The sequence below is a fragment of the Cibotium barometz genome, chromosome 9, assembly GCF_041138505.1.
Source record: "Cibotium barometz isolate CiBa-2024 chromosome 9, ASM4113850v1, whole genome shotgun sequence".
Lineage (NCBI taxonomy): Eukaryota > Viridiplantae > Streptophyta > Polypodiopsida > Cyatheales > Cibotiaceae > Cibotium > Cibotium barometz.
In genome coordinates this window covers 41,874,299-41,897,625 of record NC_141054.1, presented here as the reverse complement: position 1 = coordinate 41,897,625, position 23,327 = coordinate 41,874,299, and the positions used below count along the sequence as shown (strand labels likewise).

Below are 23,327 nucleotides of genomic sequence, written 5' to 3'. Positions count from 1 at the left end.
ACATGGATTAAGCCATCTTACGCATTAACCTTTTCCAACAATCTTCAATAGCCATTATATATTTGTTAAGCTTATTACTTAGTATTATTTTGGCTAAATTAATGTAGCAGCTGCTCCATGAGTACATATACATACTCATGCACTTGAGAATATTTACACCAAAGGCTCACCATCAACAACTTCTAGGTACATCTTTGGATGGGGGGGCTATGGTGGGCAAAAGCCTGGTCAATGGTACAACCCATGACTTTCCTTCAAGTTACAAACCTCTCCAAACAACACCACCATCTTCACAAATCAATGATCTTCAATCCTTAGTGAAGATATCTATATTAGCCTCGCAAGTCGACATAATTCTTTCAATCCTCGCCAACATGTGGCTACTTCAACACAAAGCAGTTCAAAAAGTAGTTCAATAAGAGTCTCTATGACTCAAGTCTTGTACTCCATGTATCTCTGCTTCATAAAAGCACTTAAATATACATAAAAACATAAAAGCACTTAAATATACATAAAAACCTTAAAAGCACTTAAATATACATAAAAACATAAAAAGCACGTGGGCAGAAGAAGACAGGAACATGTCCTACTCAACAACATTGACAAGAATCCTGCCACCCAAAGGGACATCATCAAAGGCCAATTTCTTCAAATGATGAATGTCGCTTCAATGAATCAAATGAGGAACTAAGAATCACCATCTCGTTCTGAGGATTAAGTCTACGTTCCTCCGGATCCTTCCCTCTCTTCTCTCCCATTATTAATATCTCTTAGCAGCCCCACTAACACAAATCACATGTAACATTGCTTATGATTGCCAAAAACAAAGTGAGCAAAAAGCCCCAAAAAAATAACTTTTTTTTTTGCTCATAGAAATATGCAATCATTCGCAAAAAACCCCACCCCTTTAGGAATTCCCAATAAACTGCTAACCTCTTCATTCACTAAACTAGCTTTTCTTATTCCTTCTAGAGGAACAAAGACCATTGAACGTCACTCAAACATCAAAACCATCAACAAAGCTTGTTCATTCTCCCCACACAAAGGTCTTCAACGTGATCATGAGGACGCGATTGCCATTAGGAAGGGGGAGATGTTAACCCATTACTAGGGTTAACAAGAGCTACCACCATTATCTGACATCAAGGAGTCACGATAGATACACCAAAGGTTCATACATTCAAGATATGAAGTAATAGTGTCCAAAGCTACAACTTGGACGAGTGCCCGTATAATGGTGTGACGAAGTATTTATGGCGATTCCCGCTTCAAGAGCGTATGGTAGCAAGTTAGGATGAAGTCCTAAGTGATGTACTTCATGGATATATTATGAGAGTAGTCATTGTAATAGTATTAGGCCTCTTGTGAGCCTAAAGTGCCCGGCCGGCCACAATTTAGGTAAGTGTGAACACTTATGGCCATGTATATAAGTGAATTTCTCTCATAATACAATATACTCTCCCATTGTGCAATTGAGTCTTGCCCTTGCTAATCTCTCTCCCTAATGTATGCTAGTGAGTGTGTGAGTGAAGTGAGGTGAGAGGAGGGACGAGTACCCATAGTGCAACGTGACGGTGTGACAACGCTCACGGGAGGCACGGTGGAATTGCTTCTCAAGGAGTTGTAGAGCTTGGAGACCTCAAGGGTTACAAGCTCAGCCATTGGAAAGATCCTCACGACAGTTGTGGTTCACCAAGTAATCTCTTTTTGGATATGTTTTAAGGAGGGTTAGGGTGAGCCTTAACATCTACCCTCTACTAACCTTTTACCTCCCCCCCCAAAAAAAGGAATTTTTTTTATTTTAACAAAAAAAATACACATGCCTAGACCAATCTTTTTCCATTTAAGTTTTATTTAATTTTCTTTTGATTTTTAACACGAACAACACACACGCAACGCTATTGTTATAACCCCCTCCCCCAATATATAAAATACCACTCCCTCCTCCACACACAAACCCCCATCCCCAAATTCTTCTTTCTTTAACAAAAAAATACATCCCCCTAGACCAATCTTTTTCCATTCGAGTTTTATTTTAACTGCTTAAAAATATCATTGTTTAGCACCAATGACTGCACGATTAATAGAAATTAAAGAATTGAGTAAGTTGCTAGAAATCACATTATAGAGGATATTTGAAGAAATTGAAGCAATAAATACTACAATGTTAGCAAGTAGATACCTTTGTTTTGCACTTGGTTCTTCATATTTGTTTTGATGAAACAAGCTCTCCAATGTAAGCTAAAATTTGGCGGAGATTTTTTAGCTTCCTATGAGCTTCAAGATTGCTTCAATCTTAATCCTTATGGTGTTGTGGGTGATCTCTAGTGGCTTATCACCTTGTATGGTGTGCAGCTCCAATTAGTAGTAGAGTCCAATGATGAGATTTGAACCATACACAAGTGGGTAAAGATGGGATTAATGAAGATATTAGTGCTAATTACTAATTGATACAGTTTAATTGCCTAAAGCTATAGATTGGTAGGGAATGGTAGTTTGCTCTGATACTAACTTGAAAATTAAGTTGGAAGCACACTAAGGTGAAGCTAATCAGCGATTAAGCTAATGACAAGGCAAGAGGTTAGATGCAACACAAATTTTTGCATTAGATTGGGTGCCTAGGTTGGAGTACATCATTACCACATTGATTTTGCTTAATCCATTACCTAATTGAGCTCTAATATGGATTCATTGATTGTAGCGTCCACCTCCCATGACTCTAGGCTTATTTAATGATGATTGTTGACCTTTATGCATGCACTCTAGCCCGCTTATTTTGGGCACCTTCTTTGATGCTATCTTGGGTTGAATTCTTGCCATGTGCCTTCTTTCATGCTATCTTAGACTGAATTCTTGCCCATGCACATCATACCTTATGACCCATTCAGCCCACCATCTACTCATGTGACCTTTGATTTGACACCTTTGACATAATTTCCAAGGTTACATGCTCTCCCTTAATGCTCAAATGGTTAAACCCTTCGTCACTTTGTTTCTCAACAGAGAGCTCTATGGTTATGCTTAGAGATCATACATATGAATTGGACATTAATGCATAAGCATACGAGCTCTATGTGTATGCTTAGAGATCATGAATATGTTGGAAGGCCGTGGCCTGCTGGCCGCCTACATCCCACATGCATAGAGTCCCAAGTAATGGGATCATCTATAAGTAATAAAGGACTAGGGCCATTCTCATCCCTACACCAAATTTTGTGACTTGGAAGGGATTAGAGTGGTGGAGGTTAAGCACACAGTCGAACACTACTGGGATAGGTGACCTTCCAGGAAGTGGCCACTAATTTATAACATTCTATCAGAGCCAGAGCTAGGGAGGGCATGTTGGGATGTCATTAGTAGAGCTGGTTGACTTACCAATTCCTCTCAATAGAGCTGAATAAAAGCCGAATGCGTGTATGAGTGGATGGACAAGCTTATTGACATGCCGGGTGTAATCATGGGCCAAAAAAAAAGGATGTGTGGGTAAATCCTAAGGGTACCAACTGTGACATCACTGACAATGCGAGAAGCCTTTGAGCCCCATATCATCAAAGCCTCTAGGTACTGGAAGGTCTTGGGTCTTGGCCTGGCCGCCTACATCCCACATGCATAGAGTCCCAAGCAATGGGATCATCTATAAGAAATAGAAGACTAGGGTCATTCTCATTCCTCCTCCACCAATTTTCGTGGTTTGGAAGGGATTAGAGTGGTGGAGGTTAAGCACGCAGTGAGGGCAAGAACACTATTGGGATGGGTGACCTCCCAGAAAGTGGGCCCCAATTTCCAACAGAATAAGCATAATTATTCTTAGAGCTCTATGGTTATGCTTTATATATAAACATAGATTATACATAGAGCAGGTATATGCATAAAGCTTATGCATGAGCTCTATGTGTAAGCATATAGCTCTTATGCTTCTACATGAGCTCTAAGCATAAGCATAGAGCTCTATGCTTATGCTTAGATCACCGAAAGACAAGAGGGTGTTGATTGCACCAACTCTCTCATCTGCCCATAGAGAATATTAGGAGAGAGAGAGAGAGAGGAGCATGTAAGGTGCCAGTCAGTCAAAACTGCCATAAAAAAGGTGATTCCATAGGAAGATGGCAAACACCTGAAGAACATTTGAACTAATGTTTGAAACCTTCAAAAAAATCCCTGAAGTGAAAAACATAGCCCCGGGGACACGTGCCAAGCTAAGTGACGCATCCCCATCAAAATGGGTGCATATATATCTATTACAATTTAACCATGGACAACCAAGGCATAAGGAGAGGTGAGAAAAAAGAAATCCTGGATTTCTAAAAAATAAGAGGAAAAAATGCCTTCATTTTCGGCTTCCATTCTTGCGTGTTGCTTCTTAATATCTTTTACACACCACAACAACGCGCGAGTTGAGTACTAGTATATATATATTGAGGCTGCCAAAGAAGTAAATTTTCAGCTCAATAAATTATGAGATTTATTTTATCTATTCTATTGAAGCCTTATTATGCTGCCAAAGAAGTAAATTTTCAGCTCAATAAATTATGAGATTTAATTTATCTATTCTATTGAATCCTTATTATTTTATGAAAGAAGATTTAGTTTTTTAAAATAGAAATAACAATAGTGAAAGATTATAGCAATGCTTACAAGACTGTTGCGAGGCAGCGATGGGGGAAAGCGCTGAGGATGCGCTTCTGAAAGAGTTCTTCGCCGACGTGAGTGAGGTCGAACGCGACAATGAAGTCCTCAGGTTGGCCCTCGAAAATTTTGGAATAAAATTTGTATTGATCTTGGAGAAATCAGCACAAATTTCATTGAAAAATTATGTATCTTTTGTAATGCCTCTTTGATCACATCAAAGAAGTTTTTGTTCTGAAAGCCTGCTTATATGTATACGCACAAGTGTCATTTTCATTCAAAAGAAACACTTTGCAAAAATCGAAGAGCTCGCAGAAATCAAGCTGTGCAGATCAAAATTATCCCAAAAGCTATGTGAATTTTCTTCTTATCACGCCCCTTTGTTAAATCACGTTTGCAGGTTTATTTTGTTCTTAAAAAAAGAAAAAAGTGGCAAAGCCCAGGAAAAATAGCATGAAAATCCTATGCCTACTCATACAAAAACTAGGGTTTTTCTGGCTACAAATAACGGGATATTTATTTGGCATGGTAAAATTATGCAGTTATGTATGTATGTGCAATGCTCATCTTCTTTTGTGTGTTTTAAGCAGAGTCCTCTCTTGTTTCAAGCTAAACCCATTTGAGCATTTGAATTTGCCATTTAATTCAACACCAGAGGAGGTCAAACGACAGTATCGCAAGGTGATTTATCCATTAAACTTGGCATGGATTTTTTAATAAGGTTTAAAGCAATGGGAGTGTTTGTACATCTGCAATGCAAAATTTTGGAGTAAGTAACACCAAGGAACAGGTTAGGGTTAGGGTTAGTCATGTCATCTTGAAATAGGTTTGAAAGTTGCATTCAGACATTGTTGTTGTTGTTGTACCATAGTTGTACTTCAGGGAGTAGTATAGAAGCCTTGCATGTGCACTTGCATGTGCAAGCCAAGCACAGAAGGTAGGGCTGCAGTTAGGAGCAGATCTAAGCACTTGGTAGCAGCACAATGGAGCATATCTAGGCAGGCAGAAAGGGTCCGGAGGGCAGCCAGGTTTGGCCTGACAGCAAGCCGGCATTTTAGGCTTCTGGTCATTGGCTAGCCTTGGGGATACTCCCACCCTTAGAGTACTTTCAAGAGCTTTCTTGCCTCAAATCCAGTGCTTGGAGGGCTTCGTCAGCAGCCCTTATTTTACCCCCTGCTAGTCTCCTGCAACCTCGTGTAACTATCTGTGGTCTACCTGCATCCAGAGCACCAAATCTATGTGTACATACACATAAAGGATACACGGAAAGCAGTTGATGAACTCACCAACCCAATCACGGGCCTGACAGCTCAGGACCTGGGATCATAAACTGTTATGCACCATAGCTTTGCTTTTGCGATCCAAGTCGCATACTGATACCCCCTCATGGGCAATCAGGACCAACCTGCATTGAGAACATCCAACCCATGCACACATACACATAGAGAACTGCTGCTCCAGACCACTCAGTGTAGCAGAGTTAGATGAGTGAATATACCTGAGTGTGCTGTGAATGCTGTGAACACTGCAATAGGGACAGACGATGGACTTTTCCCTCCCTTTGGGAAACTTACAAGTTACATCCTTAGAATCCTGTTGATTTCTTCACAATGCTCTCATGTGGAGTCTGGACTTGTCAAGGACAGTTGACTCAATACCAGACTCTAGCGTCATGTAAGCAAAATTAATTACACAAAGCAATACCAAATCATCTTGGAGATTGATTCTCTATGTTGCTATACAGAGGTCACATCAGCAGATTATCCTTACAGCAGCTTCTAAAGCCTTGGCACATCAGGGTAAATCTGTACAGAACCTGCAACCATAGAGAGTGCAGTCCAACTTTAGCATCCTCTCACAGGTGTGAGTTGAGGATGCTCCATTCAAAAAGTGATTATTCTCCTTCTACAAAATGCATGGTTAAAAATAAAAGCGAGGCACCACAAGGCCATTTTTGTGACCTGATTCATTATTTCTGTAAAACTAATGAGATTAGTGCTTCTTTTCTTTATGTTCTACTTGTAGTTGGTAAATACACTTTTTAAAATTTCTGGCTGACTGTTTGTTGTCACATTCTTTTTTATTCAGCTCTCCCTGTTGATCCATCCTGACAAATGCAAGCATCCTAAGGCAAAGGAAGCTTTTGGAGGTATCATCATCATAATAGTCTTTTGATAAGCATGTTTTTGCAGGTTGAGTACAGGCTATCCTTAAATGTCACTCTGCAAGATTTTTGAACTACTTCCTAATTCATGTGAATTTGCAAGGACATTATTTTGATACAAGCACGTACTGTCAATGTTTCTCTACTACTGTTAATTTGCAACACACTGAAAAAGGAGCTTCTTCTCACTCTTCCTGAGCTTGATGTTCTTGGCTTCCTGGATCTCCCAATCCCGTCAATCTTGGTCTTCAGGTCCTTTTTGCTCATGGTCTTCCTGGTCTTCTTGGGTTTGTTGCTGTCATGTGCATAAGCAATGCCATGGACCTTCTCAAGGCTAAGTCCAGAAGGGGGCAAACAGATAAAGACCATGAACTAGTAGAAGATAGGTAGAACCAGAATGTGGAAGCTTCAGGTGTAGCATCTGAAGTGGACATGGAGCAGGACAAGTGGGATCATGGAGGGAAGCAGATGGCTGAAGCGCATAAGGGCTGTCGGCTGATTCCAGAGGGGGCCAGGGGCTGGAGCGCATCATAAAGAGCATCTAAAAGCACTTGCGTTTTGGTATTTTCTGGCAGGGCTGCTGGCCGACCAGCAGTCGGCCAGTTCCCCAAGGGTCCCAAGGGCTATAAATAGGCCCACTTGCTCATTGTTCTAAGCATTCTCTCCCTCTAGGGGAGTGGATCATTAGAGGTCCCATAGGGGACAGATTTTGGTGTTAACCACCTTTTATGTAAGGCAGCCCATGGCTGCAGATTTAGGTACCTTTTTGTACCATAGAATATACTGAATTTTCCAGCACCTCTCTCTCTCTCTCTCTCTCTCTCTACTCTCTCTCTATACCTGCGTTTTTGCATCAGATGGTTCTCAAGAGTGTTTAGGGCTGAAAGAAGACTCCGAGAGCTTCCGCGTGTTACAGTTGTGCTTAATGGTCATCCTCTTGGTTGTTGCATGCGCGGAAGGCTTGCTGTACTGATCCACAGCCCTAAGCATACTTAAGAACATTGATGCTACTTAACACAGAGGGGAGAGAGAAGAAGAGAGAGATTAGTGTTCAGCTTTTCTTGTACTACTATGGTACAAAAAGGTTACTGAGACTTGTACATGATTTAGGGCTTGTGGGCAGCCTATGGGCCTTCTCCCTATGCTCTACTTCTTGTCATGCTGAACTACTAATTTAAGACTTGAACTATGACTTGATTTTATGCTGAAAATGACTACATGCTTATATATATGGTTGGGAGCCGAGTCGGCCAATTAACTCCCTGCCGGCTGCTGCTTGGACACAAAACTAAGCATTAAATGCTGTGATCTCCTGTGCTTTATCTGGTATGCTGCCCAAACCATGCGCATAGGTGCCCAGGCCAAGTAGGAAAACAGGCGCAGCATTTAATGTGAGTTAATGCTGTTTTATTCAGTCGTGGACTGAATATATGACAGCCGACTGCTATAATACTGGTCGACTGCTACACTGGAGTAGTATAAATACCAAGGCCCAGATCCATTTGTGTTATCTCATATTTCACCAAGAGCCAAGGCAAACAAGGGCTAGACAAGCCAAGGTGTTGCTAAAGCAAAGGGGTGAAGGACTGCAAGTCAAGGGCAGAGATTTCTCAGCCAAGAAAGGTCAAGATTTCTGTATTTTCTTTTCAGATTCGCATCATTCTAATAAAGCAAATACACCATCCGTGGTGGGGGCCCTACAGAGGGTATTTGGGACCCAATACTGTGTCCTCTCCATCTCTCCCTCTCTCTCTCTATTTTCTGCACATCTTCATTCAATTTTGTGTGTTAATTCCGTCATGAAAAGTTTGCTGATTTTTGAGCATTGAAGTTACCGATCTTCTCCGAAGCTTCCGCATGTTACAGTGGTATCAAAGCCTACTTCAAGTGCAAAGATTCAGCAAAGAAACCAGAATTTTTTCTCGTATGCCGATGGACTACCCCTTTCGGAGTGACTCCTGTCCCTCGAAGGACTGTTGGTTTTCTGCCTTCGGACGTCTCCCACACACACAGTGGATGGTCAGATTGTAAATTGCGCTCTGGAAAGGAAGTGCGTTTTCCTACTATGGCGAGCTTCGACGACGAGAGAGACCAAGAACCTTGGGACCAGAGTGCACCGGGCAGCCTAGCTAGGGCACCGGGCTTGAGTGTTACAGATATGTTCCAGCAGATGATGCGAGCAATCGCAGACCAAACAACCAAGTTGGAAGAGTAGAAGGCGCAGATCTTGGCTCTGGAAGAGCATACTCGTTGTCCAACGTCGCGTTTTCCATCTCCTCCTCCCTCTCCTTCCGTATCCTAGATTCCAGATCCTCGACACAGGGACCCTCTCGCAGGGTCACGACCGCAACCGAGCTCTTTGCTTGAGTTGCAGATGCGTGCATTGGAGATCCGACAACGTGAAGACGAAGCCATGCGACGCGTGGAACACGAGCATTACCTAGCAGCTTTGGACGCCAAATTGACACCGGCGGCGCCCTCGAATCATTTTCCCGAGAAAATGAACTTCAGTAAGTATAATGGTAAACTCGACCCCACAACTCTTTATTCATGGTTGCATTAGTTTGAAAGACAGATACTGACAAAGTGAACTTAGCCAGTTGGTACTTGAAAGGTGAGGCCATTATTTGGTGGACTCAATGGGCTCATGCCCACAAATTAGGTATGGCAGCTTATGTGTGGGACGAGTTTGTCCGCGACCTTAAGCAGCGGTTTCTACCGCCCCACTACCTTGAGCGACTCGAAGACGAGTTTAGGGGAGCGCGTCAAAATGCGCAAATAATCCTTCAGTTTGCCAATAGAATTTCGACTTTATGTTTGCAATTAGGCTTATTTGATTCGGACAAGAAAGGGCAGTTTTTGTATGGCCTTGACACGCAAATCCAGTGGGGGAGGTGTGTATGTTTAGGCCAGCCACCTTTGAAGACGCACTCTCGCTTGCGCAAAGTGCAGAAATGAAGCATAATGGTGGCAAGCCCAAGACTTCCCAGCCGGCTACTCCCAAGGCTACCGCCTCGAGGGGAAAAGGCCAAAACATGACGGGGTCTTCCCGAGGATAGAGCCCGGGAGCCTCTGGCTCCAAGAACTCAAACAAAGCATCTAAGCTTACTCCAGACTAGAAAGCGGAGGCAGGCAAGATAGGTGGCAAGTTGAGTGCTGAGGAGCTTTCTCAGTACAAGGAGGGTAGATGTTTCTTTTGTCATACAAAAGGACATACTTCTCGGGATTTTCCTAAGAAGCCTCCAAAGCCCGCCGCCACTGTCTCCACAGCTTTCGTGGTGAGCTTAGCTCCCACACAGACTGTCACCAATTGGCCGACCATTTGGTCCATCTCCAGTTTTGTGTCTCGTTCACTTGAGGCTAGGCCGGTGTCTCATGTGAAGAGGCCAGTATTTTTGCTTAACATGGACGGGAGCCAGACGGGTGTCACCCGTCTGGCTCCCGTCCATGTTAACACACGGGTGCCACCCGTGTGTTAGCAGGATGGTGTCGTATGGATGGGAGCCAGACTGGTGCCGCCCGTGTATGACCTGGACTGTGTTCTATCCATGGGATTGTCACGCCATGGAAGAGCTAGTATTTGTGCCGTGTCTTGCCTATGGGACTGTCACTCCATAAGGAGGCTCGTGCCTGGAACTGTGTTTTACCTATGGGGTTTTAATTCTAACCTTTCATTTATAAGGTTGTAAGTTCACATTCACTTAAAAGTGGGCACCCACATGTGGGCCAAGGTGGGGAGCCACACTTAACCCTTAAGTGTGTGGGAGTGGGTGCATGACCACCTACCCACACCACGCCATGAAGCTGGCCGCCCCCATGCAAACGTGGGGAGCCGGCCAGCTGTGGTCGTTTACTCTTCTTCAATCTCTACAACAAAAGAGAGCGACCACCCTTGGTAAAGAACAGAACCGGTGATCGTCTCCTCCTCTAGGCTGCGCCATCTCCACCACCTCAGCAGACGGCGGCTCCCTCTGTCCAGCAGGCTGCGCTTGTTCACCAGCAGGCTGTTTCTTTTCCTCTCCATCAGGTGGCTCCCTCCCCTTCTGCATAGCGGCTGCTCTTCCTCCCATACAGGCGGCTGCGCTTGTTCTCCAGCGGGCTGCTCTCTATACTGCAGGCGGCGCAGGCTGCAGCCAGGCGTCTCCTATCCAGCTGGCGGCTGCGTATGCTCCTCCTCCCATTCAGGTGACTGTACCTCCTTTACAGGCGGTTGTGCTCTGCAGCCAGGCGGTTGTCTCCTCTCCTCTACCGGCTGCGTGGGGTTGCACCTCCCTTCCATAGGCGGCTACAGGTGGCTCTGCACCTCCTAGGTGGCTACACCTTCTACACAGGCAGCTCCTCCTCCTCCTCCTCGACAGGCTGCTGCTTTGTTGTAAATCTGATAAAGGATTCTCTCTACCGGTAACACCCGTTCGGTGCCGGGTAGTCCAAGCTTTTGGAGAACCACGGTCCAAAGGTGCCGAGATCGGGAGAGCCCGGCGTTAGTACGGGAGCGCCTATTTGTGCGTGGTCCTGGAACACCAGTGGGGCGCTCTCCGCGGAGTCCAGTGAAGGCACAGGACCGTAGAGACTGGACCACTCAAGTGGTTGCTCTCCTTCGAACATCTACTTTGAGCCTTTTGTTTGGTACTGTATTCATTTGTACATGGACATCATCTAGTTCATTGAACCCATGGAGCATTGTATTTGTTAAATACTCCCAATAATATATCATATATTGAGGGGGGGGGGTCGGCCCCTTCCGGCCCCAGTGGTGGTGTCCATCTATCAACATTTCATTTCATTTCAATTTTCAGTTGTTATTAAGTTGTCCATTTCAATTTTCAGTTGTTATTAAGTTGTCCATTTCAAATTGTGATATTAAGTTGTGCTATTACGCGTGTGGGTGTCCAACGGAGTCTATTCCCACTTGACGGGATCGGTTTCATTGGTATCAGAGCACGGTTGTTTCCCTCTTCTTAGTGGGGAAACGAACCTGTGTATTGGACACCCCGCTTCTAGCACACTTAACACAATGGACAACCAAGGCAACCCTTTGGAAGTGCCTAATTCAAGGGGCCCATCAAGTGCCTCGCGTGCTCTACGAGGGAGGCACAAGCCCCTTGAGAGGGTAAATGATAGTGATTCAAAGGGACAACTGTCTGGAGGAAAGACAGTCATGCAAGAAGAAGAGCCTGATGCAATGAGGGCTGAAATGGAGCATATGAGAAAGCTTTTGCAGGCACAAGAGCAAGAGCTGAAATTTTTACATGAAGATCCCCATGTGCAAAGTGCCAACTCCCTTGGCTTCTTGCCCACTTCCCGTGCCATGGACTCAAAAGTCACATCTACCATTGCATCGGCTTTCCATGCTTCAATGGCACATATTAAGCTGTCCATTTCAAATTGTGATATTAAGTTGTGCTATTACGCGTGTGGGTGTCCAACGGAGTCTATTCCCACTTGACGGGATCGGTTTCATTGGTATCAGAGCACGGTTGTTTCCCTCTTCTTAGTGGGGAAACGAACCTGTGTATTGGACACCCCGCTTCTAGCACACTTAACACAATGGACAGCCAAGGCAGCCCTTTGGAAGTTCCTAATTCAAGGGGCCCATCAAGTGCCTCGCGTGGTTCTGATGCTCTACGAGGGAGGCACAAGCCCCTTGAGAGGGTAAATGATAGTGATTCAAAGGGACAATTGTCTCGAGGAAAGACAGTCATGCAAGAAGAAGAGCCTGATGCAATGAGGGCTGAAATGGAGCATATGAGAAAGCTTTTGCAGGCACAAGAGCAAGAGCTGAAATTTTTGCATGAAGATCCCCATGTGCAAAGTGCCATTGAAGCATGGAAAGCCGATGCAATGGTAGATGTGACTTTTGAGTCCATGGCACGGGAAGTGGGCAAGAAGCCAAGGGAGTTGGCACTTTCCTACCTCCTCCGCAAAGGTGACATCAAAGAGGGGGAAGACGGAGAGCTGAAATTCAAAAATCCACCTCGCTTGAAGTATGGAGATCCCGCATCTCAAAGGTTGAGCATGGAGGGCATGAAGGTCACATGCATTCAAGACATGTATCCCATGGTAGGGGTGACAGGTTTGCCACTAGAAGAGCTTTGCCTACTGAGTTGTCTCATGGAGAGACATTGCCTTATGCAAGAAAGTCACATGCATCTGATTCTCAAGTTCGTGGAGCACATGCCACCGTGCTTCATGAAACTTCCATGATGGCCCATGGAGCCCATGCAGATAGGGCTGCCCCGTTGGGAAAAAGAAAAGAGAGGACCATGAGCCTCATGCTAGAAAGCTCAAGCAATTTAAAGTAGGTGACAAGTCTGTTAAGTTTGATGTTTTTCATAGAGAGCATGATGCTTCCAAAGTGTTAGCATTTGTGGCACAGTTTGACATTGCTTTTAGCGATGAGGACTTCACTGAGAAGTCTAAAGTACGCCATGCTAGCATGTTTCTGAAGGGGACCGCTGGTGGATCACTGAAAAGATCACCAAGGACCCCATTTGCACTTGGAAGGAGTTTAAGGTGAATTACCTCCCTAAAGGCCCGAAGATCATCGCATAGATCTTGTGCCAGGTAGTTCTCCACCTAACAAACCTGCATACCGTGTGAGTGCCGCATAACAAGAAGAGATCATGAAGCAGGTAAATGAGCTTTTAGAGAAAGGTTTGGTTCAGCCTAGTTCCTCACCTTATTGTTCTCCTGTGCTTCTTGTTCAAAAGAAAGACGGCTCATTCCGCATGTGTGTGGACTATAGAGCTTTAAATAAGCTTACCATCAAGAACAGATTTCCAATTCCGCGTATTGATGACATTTTGGATAAGCTTGATGGTTCGGCTTGTTTCAGCCGACTTGATTTGAAGAGTGGTTATCACCAAATACGAGTGGTGCCACAAGATGTCCATAAAACTGCATTCAGGACAGCCTTTGGATTATATGAATTTTTGGTAATGCCTTTTGGTCTCACCAATGCTCCTGCCACGTTTAATCGTATGATGGATAGGATATTCCGACCCCATCGCAAATTCACAGGAGTATTCTTTGATGATATCTTGGTTTTCTCCAAGAATGAGCAGGAACATAGAACTCATTTGGTCACAGTGTTCGAAGAGTTGCGGAAGCATGAACTTTTCATTAATGCCAAGAAAAGTGAGTTCTTCCTTTCAGAGATACATTATCTGGGACACATTGTATCCAAGGATAGAGTAACAATGGATCTTGCAAAGATAGAGACCATTCGGAATTGGCCAGAATTACAAAACCTACATCAAGTACGTAGTTTTCTAGGATTATGTTCATATTATAGGCATTTCATAAGGCATTTTGCTATGATAGCCACCCCTCTACATGATCTCACAAAGAAGAAAACCACTTTCAAATGGACTTCAAAAGAACAGGATGCTTTCTTACACCTCAAGCATGCTATCATATGGGAACCTGTATTGATTGTTCCTGACTTGCAAAGATCATTCGTAGTAGAATGTGATGCTTGTGGCGATTGTATAGGGGCTGTCCTAAATCAAGAAGGACATGCAGTTGCATACGAGAGCCGTCGTTTGCATGATGCTGAGCTTAATATGGATATCTATGAGAAAGAGCTCTTGGCTGTAATTCATGCCTTAAAGATATGGAAACATTATCTTCTTGGGGCTGAATTTGTAGTCAAGACAGACCATCAAAGCTTGAGATATTTTCTATCTCAAACAAAGCTTTCGGAGAAGCAGATGAGAATGGCAAACTTTCTTTCCATGTTTCATTTTCAGATTGTGCATACTCCAGGAAAGAATAATGTGGTGGCATGTGCATTATCCAGGAGGCCTTATGTGGCTGCAGTATCAGTCGCCTCTCATGGGGACTTATTTGCTATGCGAGATTTGTATCATTTGGATGCTGATTTTTGCCATATATGGACTGATTTGATGGCTGGTCACTCACATGTCTCTTATGTTATCAACGAGGGTTATCTTATGAAGGATAATTGCCTATGTGTGGTGAAGGATTTGCGTCCAAAGGTTATGGAGGAATGTCACGCTCCACCTTATGCTGGTCATAGAGGTATCATGCCCACTACACGCATGATTGAGAGAGATTTCTTTTGGCCAAGCATGCGTAAAGACATTAAGGCATATGTACGTGCATGTATTACTTGCCAAAAGGTGAAATTTGAAGGCAAAAACCTCCAGGTTTGCTTCAGCCATTGCCTATTCCCTCGCAACCTTGGGAAAGTATTACTATGGATTTTATTATGGACTTGCCTCGATCCCAGCATGGGAATGATGCTATTTGGACCATTGTGGACAGGTTTAGCAAGCAAGCTCATTTCTTGCCCATCAAGAAAACCATTAAAGTTGATCATATGGTAAAGCTTTTTCTTGCTAACATTTTCAAGCATCATGGTATGCCTAAATCCATTGTTGGGGATAGAGATCCTAGGACTACGAGCCTCTTTTGGAGGGCTTTATTTGATAACATGGGTACTAAACTTGAGTTTTCATCAGCTTATCATCCCCAAACGAATGGCCAAAGTGAAGCTGCAAATTCAGTCGTGTTGGATTTGTTGAAGTGTTATGTGGCAGATCAAAAGACTGCATGGGAGAAGTATCTTCCACTTGTTGAGTTTGCCTACAACAATATGATCCATGCCTCTGTGACTTGGTTGAACACAATGCTAATCAATACACTTAAATACACTAAGATTTGAAGGACACTTGCTCAAATACAAGAAGTAAATTGCTGAATTGACAAGAGACACACAATGAGCCGGAACGGCCGACCCCTCCCTTGAGTAATTTGTATTACTATTGGAGAAATTCAATACATAGCTTCACGGGCATCCATTGCCATATCCTCCATGCCAATGCATATGAAATTCAGCATTTAGAAAACAATGGTATGTCGATGTAGATCGCCAAGGAGCTGCCTTGATGCCCGGCTCGACTTCAGTGCCCATATTCTCTACCATTGGCTCTATGTTCTACCAAGCAAGGTAGCAACTGTTGGGTATAAAGTCCCAGTTTCGCCTCCGGACCTTGATCATCGCGTAGCTCTTTTCGAGAGCTTCGCGGCCATATATTTACTTGTACATTTGGCCCCCATATGGGCCTTGTAAAGGCATTCTTTGTATTTGGTCCGCCGGGCGCCCCATAAGTTGGGCGCCCGCCCATACCCTTGTATCACTATAAATACGAGGTCTCCCTTGAGCCTCAATAAGACATTCAAGATATTCTTGAGCATTGTGTGAGTTCTCTCTCTCTCTCACTCTCACTCTTCTCTATCTCCTCTGCACTTCCTTGGCTAAAGCTCTTGTGTTTGAGTCATTCTCCTCCAACAACTGGTATCAGAGCTATGGAGGGAAGCTGTATGCAGAAGCTATGGAGTTAGAGGTGTCTTCCACCACTTGACTACGGGATCGTCAAACACCTCCCTTCTATCATCAAGATGGTGCGTTTTTTTTTGAGTGCTGCTCTTCTTTTTTTTTAACCATAGTTGCCACACGTTTTTTGAAACGCGTTTTTGAAACGTGTTTGAAACGTTTCAAAAACGTTTCAAACAAATTTCCAAAAGTTTTTTAAAAGTTTTTTTCAAATTTTTTTTCAGGTGTTTTTTCCAGGTTTTTTTTAGGGGGGTGTCCATAAATTTATGTTTGGTACAGTTTAATGCTAAAATCTACATTCAACTTTCATATACATGAATCATGATACATCATGAATGATGAATCCATGATTCAAATTTCATACTGAATCCTGATTCTTAATACATCATACATGATTACAATTTACATCATACAATGATCATACATGTAACATGAATCATGATACATCATACATGATACATGGCAGTCTTCAGGAATCAGGAATTAGATCATAGATGGCAAAAACCCATATAATTATTAATAGCATAACCAGTTTGAAGTTACAAGTTACAACTTACAACATACTAAGCAACATACTAAGCACTAGTGAATAGTGTCAAATGATAAATCTGAAATCTGAAATACAGATGTCTGTACCGAAAGACCAAATACAAAAACTCTGAAAAAACAAATGGTCTCCAATGTCTGGAGTCTGGACTCTCAACTCTAGACTCAAGTGTCAAGAGTCAAGAGTCACTAGTAGTAACTAGTAACTACTCAGCATCATCCTCCTCTGAGGAATGTGAGTCTGTGTCGTAAGAAGATGAAGCCTCAGCCTCAGCCTCAGCACTCGTAGATGCATGATCTGCTGATGTCGGTGCCCGTGATCGTGTCATAGTAGCTGGTGCCATCATCTCCTCGTATAGCATGGCATAGATGTCGCGCTCCTCAGCAGGGATCTCTGGTACGTCCTTCACTTTCTCTATGTCGATCTTGTCGACATTCACTTGGCGCGGCTCAATGGGATTGCCTTGCTGCTCAATTAAACGGAGGTTGCAATGACAATACACCAACCGTTCTAATTGAGCAGTGGACAATTTGTTCCTCTTCTTTGTATGGAAGAGGGCCCATGTGCTCCAGTTTCTCTCACATGGACCAGAGCTGCAATCCTGTGAGAGGACTCGTAATGCAAGGCGTTTCTGTCAAAAGATAACAGAAAACTTTATAAATAATAAGAAGAAACAACTTATATAAGTTGTAAGTACTAAGTTGTTACTTCAAAGTGCAAACTTATTACATGTAAGTTGTAACTTGTCAGTGGGCACTTACCAGAACTGGAGTACCGATGCCATATTTCTCCCACCAAGAGACTGGCTGAAGCTGAGTCTCTCTCAAAACTGCAGTGGCTCTCCCAAAGGCATGACTCCCATTCCGAAATACTAGGAGCTCATCCTCTAACTTCCTGAGGAGCTGAACATCACCTCCAGTCCAGGTCTGGATGTAAGACTGCCATCCCTCTTCTAGCTCCTCATTGTTGAACTGCTCCTCATTCCGCCATAGTGGGTGTAGTATATGGGCAACCGCATGGATTGGCCTATGAAACCAATCCCATCTACGGTTCCACACCTCCCTGATGTCCTGGATCCTGTTCAACGACACTTGGAAGCATGGAATTAATATCAATGTATAATGTGGCCACTGGCAACTAAAAGAACAACAATGACATACAATGATACATACCTCTCAGCTGATAGTATAGTGCATCGATCTAGGGCCTCTCCAATGCGGTCCATGAACTCATATAAGAGTCCAAGGGTGCTGCCCTCCATGTCCGTAATGCGAAGCACACTATATATAGGCTGAGTGGCCGTGACAAGTGCAAGGGCCTCAGCCCACCAAGTGTCTCGCATTACCGCGCGCACAAATGCTACTGCCTTGGGATGCTCTCTATCATCCCATGCCATCCACTCCTGAGAGACAACAGTGCGGAGTAAACCTGTACGGACCCGCACAAGCCTCTCAACCACAATGAGCATGTAAGCAAACCTGGTGTTTGAGGGCTTCAACAACTCCAAATCACTGTGTGCACGAAACATAGCTAAAACCTTTGGCCTCTTGGTGACAAACTTCACCATGCTCCGAGAAGTACTAAAGAGGTCGGCAATCCACCCAATTTTGGCCACATCCTCTATCAAGAGGTCCAAGCTGTGTGATGCACATGGAGTCCACACTATCTTTGGAAACTCATCCTCTAACATCCTGCCCATAGATACACAATTTGACCCATTATCTGTAACTACCTGCACTATGTTCTCTGGGCCAATCTCTAGCACTGCCTCACGCAAATGTCTCCATATGAATGCTCCAGTAACAACTGTACCTGGAACCGAGGCATCAATGGCACGCAAAAACATTGTGCCCTTACAACAGGACACCAAAATGTTATATACATTTCTCTTTCTCATGTCTGTCCAGCCATCACAAAGCAATGTGCATCCATATTTCTGCCAGGTTGCCTTCAAAGGCTCCATCTCAAGCTCCACTGCCTTCTTCTCCTTCCTTAAGTGGGTTTTGCGAAGGGACTCATAAGATGGACCCTCCCACTCATACCCAATGCGGCTGATAGCTTTAATGGCCTTCTTCCAACGAGGAGTACGCACGACGTGAAATGACAAAGCGCATTGTATAAACAACTTTGTCAATTCACGTGTGGCCTCCTTGACAGCTTGCTTTTGTATGCCTGCTTTAATGCCTGCCCTCTTTAGAGAAGGCACGGTGGGCAATGAAGATCTGTGGGCTACAGGAATGGAGCTAGACCCACCTGCTTGACTCTGCAAATCATCCTCTGTCCTAGCTCTTTTGGACACATCACCTACAGAATCTGTATCCTGTACATCATCATCAATAGGCTGAATTCCCTTTGCTGCTTCATGTTCTCTCTTCCATTGCTGAAGAGACGCTACAACCTCTCTTGGTACTTGACTGCAAGGGCCAATGCCTTCCCCTCTTACTCCTGTAAAATGGGCCTTTACCCTAATAATAGACCCACCTGACACTTTGGCACAAAAATTGCATTTCCACCTTTCTGTGCCTGAACCCCCATATCTGCTCACAGGAGTTACGTGGTTCCACATGGCATCCTTAGCCCGAGGCATGATGAATGAATGAAGAAATTTGGGCAACCTGGCAAGAAATGCCCAAATTTCAAATCTGAAATTTGGTCCAAAATCAGAAAAAATCAGCATTTAGGGTTATTAAAAACCTGAGAAGCAGGGTGCGTAGGGGCCGGAGGAGTAGGCTTGGTGCGTAGGCAAGGTGTGCATGCACCAATGTAGGCAACCTGGCAAAAAATGCCCAAATTTCAAATCTGAAATTTGGTCCAAAATCAGAAAAAATCAGGATTTAGGGTTAGTACAAACCTGTTACCTACGGTGCGTAGGGGCCGGGGGAGAAGGACTGGTGCGTAGGTAGGGGTGCAAGCAAACCTGGAAGACTTCAAAGGCTGGAAACGTCTCTTTCAAGCGTCACTTTCAAAACTGAAATGCCAGGAGATACTGCATCGTACGTTTTCTATCATAAAAAAAAACTGGCCCAGCAAAAAAACGCGTTTCAAACGTTTGAAACGTTTGCACGTTTCAAACGAGTAGCCTAAAGTTTGAAACGCGTTTTTTTGCAACTATGTTTTTAACGCAGGAGACTGTTTTTTTGCTGTTTTTTTTCTTGCTCTTCCCTCTCCTGCGTTTTCTGCTCCACCCCTGCTGCCCTTCTGCTGCGTTTTCCCTCTCCCTTGCTTCCCCCCTTTGCTGCGTTTCTGCTGCCCCTCTCTGCTGCGTTTGATGTTCTGTCCTCTCCTTGCTGTACGGCTGCCATCAGCAGCAGCCAACACTGCTGCCAGCAGCCCCACGACCACCAGCAGCAGCTAGGGCTGCAGCCAGCAGCCCCACGACCACCAGCAGCAGCCAACGCTGCAGCCAGCAGCCCCAAGGCCACCAACAAGCAGTCCGGGCTGCAGCCAGCAGCCCCACGGCCACTAGCAGCAGCCGTCGTCGCCTCCAGCAGCCAGGATCTTCGAGCAACCCTCAAAAGACAGCAACATACTGCCCCTCGGGTTTACATCGACATTCGGTGATACTCTTCCGCCGTCTCCTTCACTTGAAGTTGTTTCATCAATCTACGAGCATCCTACATTCAACCCATATCTGGTACATAACATCTTGCTATTGCTTACTTTCTGAAGTGTCAGTTTGATAAGTCATGGCGTCTACAAGTGATCTTAAGGGTCTACTAGAGATTAAGAAGTTTGCAGGCACTGGGTTTGATCTTTGGAAGGTGAGGATTCAGAATATCCTCTATCTGCGGGAATGTGATACTGCACTTGAGCAGTTCAAACCCGCTGCTATGACAGATGATGAATGGGGAATCCTGAACAGAAAGGCCGTTGCCTATCTCCAGATGGCTGTTGCTGATGAGGTCCTTGTAGACCTCAAAGGGCTGACAACAGCCTATGCCGTTTGGGAGAAGCTGAGAAGCACCTATGAGATCACCACGCCAGTGAACCAGGTACATCTCATCAGGAAACTCATGAATATGCAACTTGATGATTCTAAGAATGCAGTAGAGCATATTACTACTTTCACAGGGGTGCTTAATCAGATGCAGGATTCTGGATTGCCTGCTTTTGATGATAAGTTGAAAGCTATCTTTTTGCTCACTACTTTGCCTGACTCTTGGGAAACACTTGTGGTGTCACTTGGGACAAATCCCAACCTAACTTTTGATGGAGTCAGGGGTGCTATTCTCAATGAAGATATCCGGAGGAAGACCTCAGAGACTAGCGGTTCTGCAAATGTCTCACGAGGGAGGACGACCAAGCGGGGAAATACTACTACCAATTCAAAGGGTAGAAGCAAGAGCAAGGGCCAGCAATCTGATGTTACATGCTACCAGTGTGGTCGTAAAGGCCACAAGAAGCCAGATTGCAAGTTTTACAAGATGGAGCTAGACCGGAAGAAGAAATCCAGTCATTCAAATGACAAAAAGAAGGAAAAAGAGAGTAATTCCAGCAAAGCAGAAGAGTTCGAAAAGGACAAGAGCAAGGCCAATGTGGCCTCTGGTGTTGTCATAGAGGAACTGTCTGACTCAGATGATGTGCTATGTGTTTTTTCTGCTAATGCACTTGATGTTCATAACTTGCATGTCACAGAACCAGATGTTATTCATGCCTTGATGTATGAATCTGATGTGCTTTCATAGACTTGGATTATTGACACGGGTGCCTCTTTTCATGTAACTCCTATCAAGGAGTGTTTTGCAACTTTCACTGCAGGCTCCCGAGGAAAGGTGTTCTTGGGGAATGATCATGCTTGCAATATTGAAGGTATGGGCACCGTGAATTTGACTTTGCAGGATGGTAGTGAGTTTGTGCTGCCAAATGTGAGGTATGTGCCTGGTTTGAAAACCAGTCTCCTGTCTGTGGGCCAGCTTGATGCCTTGGGATACACGGCCATATTTGGAAATGGCACATGGAAATTGACCAAAGGCACAAGGCTGATTTCAAAAGGATGCAAGAAAGGAACATTATATAGCCTTCATGGTCAGGCTTTGTCTGGTAAGTTTATTGCTTTTGCAGAGGTACGCTCCCACATGGAGCTTTGGCATAAGAGACTTGGCCACATGAGCCAAAAGGGTCTCTCCATTTTGTCCTCTTTGAACAAATTTGATGCAAAAGGAAGCAAGCTTGATTTTTGTAATGATTGCTTGTATGGGAAACAGAATAGGAGTTCTTACTCCTCTCGTGCCTCTTGCAAGGCTGAAAAGTTGGACTTGGTCCACTCTGATGTGTGCAGCATGCCCATTAAATCTAAAGGTGGTTCAAAGTACTTTGTGTCTTTTGTGGATGATCACTCACGAAAAGTATGGATCACTTTGTTGAAATCTAAGGATGATGCTTTTGCTGCATTTCAAAAGTTTTATGCATTTGTTCATACTCAAACAGGAGTGAAGATTAAATGCTTACGCACTGACAATGGGGGTGAGTTTGTTAGTACTAAATTTCAGAAATTTTGTGATGATAATGGCATTAAGAGGGAACTTACACCCCCCTATAGCCCCTCTTCAAATGGTGTGGCTGAAAGGTATAATCGTACACTGTGTGAAAGAATTCGATGCATGCTGTCCACAGCTAATCTCTCTCAGGATTTTTGGGGAGAAGCCTTGAAAACTGCAGTTCATGTTTGCAATCGATCTCCACACACAGCTTTGAAAGGTGGAATCCCTGAGGAGGTTTGGTCTGGCAAACCGTCCTCATATGCCCACTTACGCATCTTTGGTTGTGATGCATATGTGCATATCCGCAAGGAAGACCGGAACAAGCTTGATGCTAAGTCCGAGAAGGGCACCTTCGTTGGCTACGGTGATGAAGGTGAGATGGGCTACCGTGTGTGGTTGCCATCAACCAACAAAGTGGTTCGCAGCCGGGATGTTGTATTTTATGAGGCAAAGCTGCTCCGTAATGTTTGTGCCTCTCATGGTGATCAGAAAAAGGTCAAATTTCAGCAAGGGCAGCCACCCATTGATGCTGAAAATGAGCCCCAGGATGCTTCACAAAGGGCTGAAGATAATGAGTCCGTGATATTTGAGCCAGAAGAGGTTGGACAGCCGCTTCATGCTCCTGGAGGTGTAGGGCAGCAACCCCTATATGCTGAAAATCAGGCTGTTCGTGAAAACCCGCAGCCTTTTGATGCTGAAATTATGATTCCTCCCGATATTGACCCCCAACCAGCCAATGATCATTGGGTACGGAGGTCTACTCGCTTTCAGAGGGAACCTCAGCGTTTTGATCCCTCTTTGCAACATGTTTTGCTTACAGATGAGGGTGAGCCTCTTACTTTCAAAGAGGCTAAGTCTTGTGAACTCCGAAACAAGTGGGAGCATGCTATGCAGGAGGAGATTAAGTCTCTACATGCAAATGACACTTGGGACTTGGTTGAGTTGCCCAAAGGAAGGAAGTCTATTCCTAACAAGTGGGTGTACAAAGTCAAGACAGTTGACGGCCAGCCTAAGTATAAAGCCCGCCTTGTTGCTAAGGGCTATGCTCAGAAGGAAGGGATTGATTTTCAGGAGGTCTTCTCTCCTGTGGTCAAAATGACCACCCTTCGTGTTTTGTTTGCTCTCACTGCTGTTTTGGATTTAGAACTG

At 44.3% G+C, this 23,327-nt stretch overlaps 2 protein-coding genes across 3 annotated transcripts in view; one reads left to right on the top strand and one right to left on the bottom strand.

Annotated features, from left to right (window-relative positions):
* Positions 1-4,580: 4,580 nt before the first annotated feature.
* LOC147635598 (uncharacterized) overlaps positions 4,581-23,327 on the top strand; it is an 88,693-nt gene continuing 69,946 nt past the window's right edge. For both annotated transcript variants that reach the window (XM_086802972.1, XM_086802971.1), the window contains exons 1-3: positions 4,581-4,738; positions 5,217-5,307; positions 6,715-6,775. In XM_086802972.1, the coding sequence (XP_086659098.1) occupies positions 4,656-4,738; positions 5,217-5,307; positions 6,715-6,775 (235 nt within the window). In that variant the 5' untranslated portion in view covers positions 4,581-4,655. The remainder of the gene's footprint in view (positions 4,739-5,216; positions 5,308-6,714; positions 6,776-23,327) is intronic.
* On the bottom strand, positions 16,638-19,683 carry LOC147635599 (uncharacterized). The gene is made up of 4 exons (XM_086803245.1): positions 19,393-19,683; positions 17,871-19,313; positions 17,460-17,775; positions 16,638-17,329 (listed from the first exon to the last, which is right to left on the bottom strand). Exons 2-4 carry the CDS (start codon positions 19,283-19,285, stop codon positions 16,904-16,906), a joined length of 2,157 nt encoding a protein of 718 aa, XP_086659371.1. The 5' UTR covers positions 19,286-19,313; positions 19,393-19,683; the 3' UTR covers positions 16,638-16,903.

Excerpts from the sequence above, each read along its gene's own strand:
- LOC147635599 (XM_086803245.1), bottom strand. The coding sequence starts at position 19,285 with ATGCCTCGGGCTAAGGATGCCATGTGGAACCACGTAACTCCTGTGAGC. Across the intron at positions 17,776-17,870 it reads ACTATACTATCAGCTGAGAG|GATCCAGGACATCAGGGAGG; the intron begins GTATGTATCATT and ends GTCGTTGAACAG. Across the intron at positions 17,330-17,459 it reads GCATCGGTACTCCAGTTCTG|AAACGCCTTGCATTACGAGT; the intron begins GTAAGTGCCCAC and ends ATCTTTTGACAG.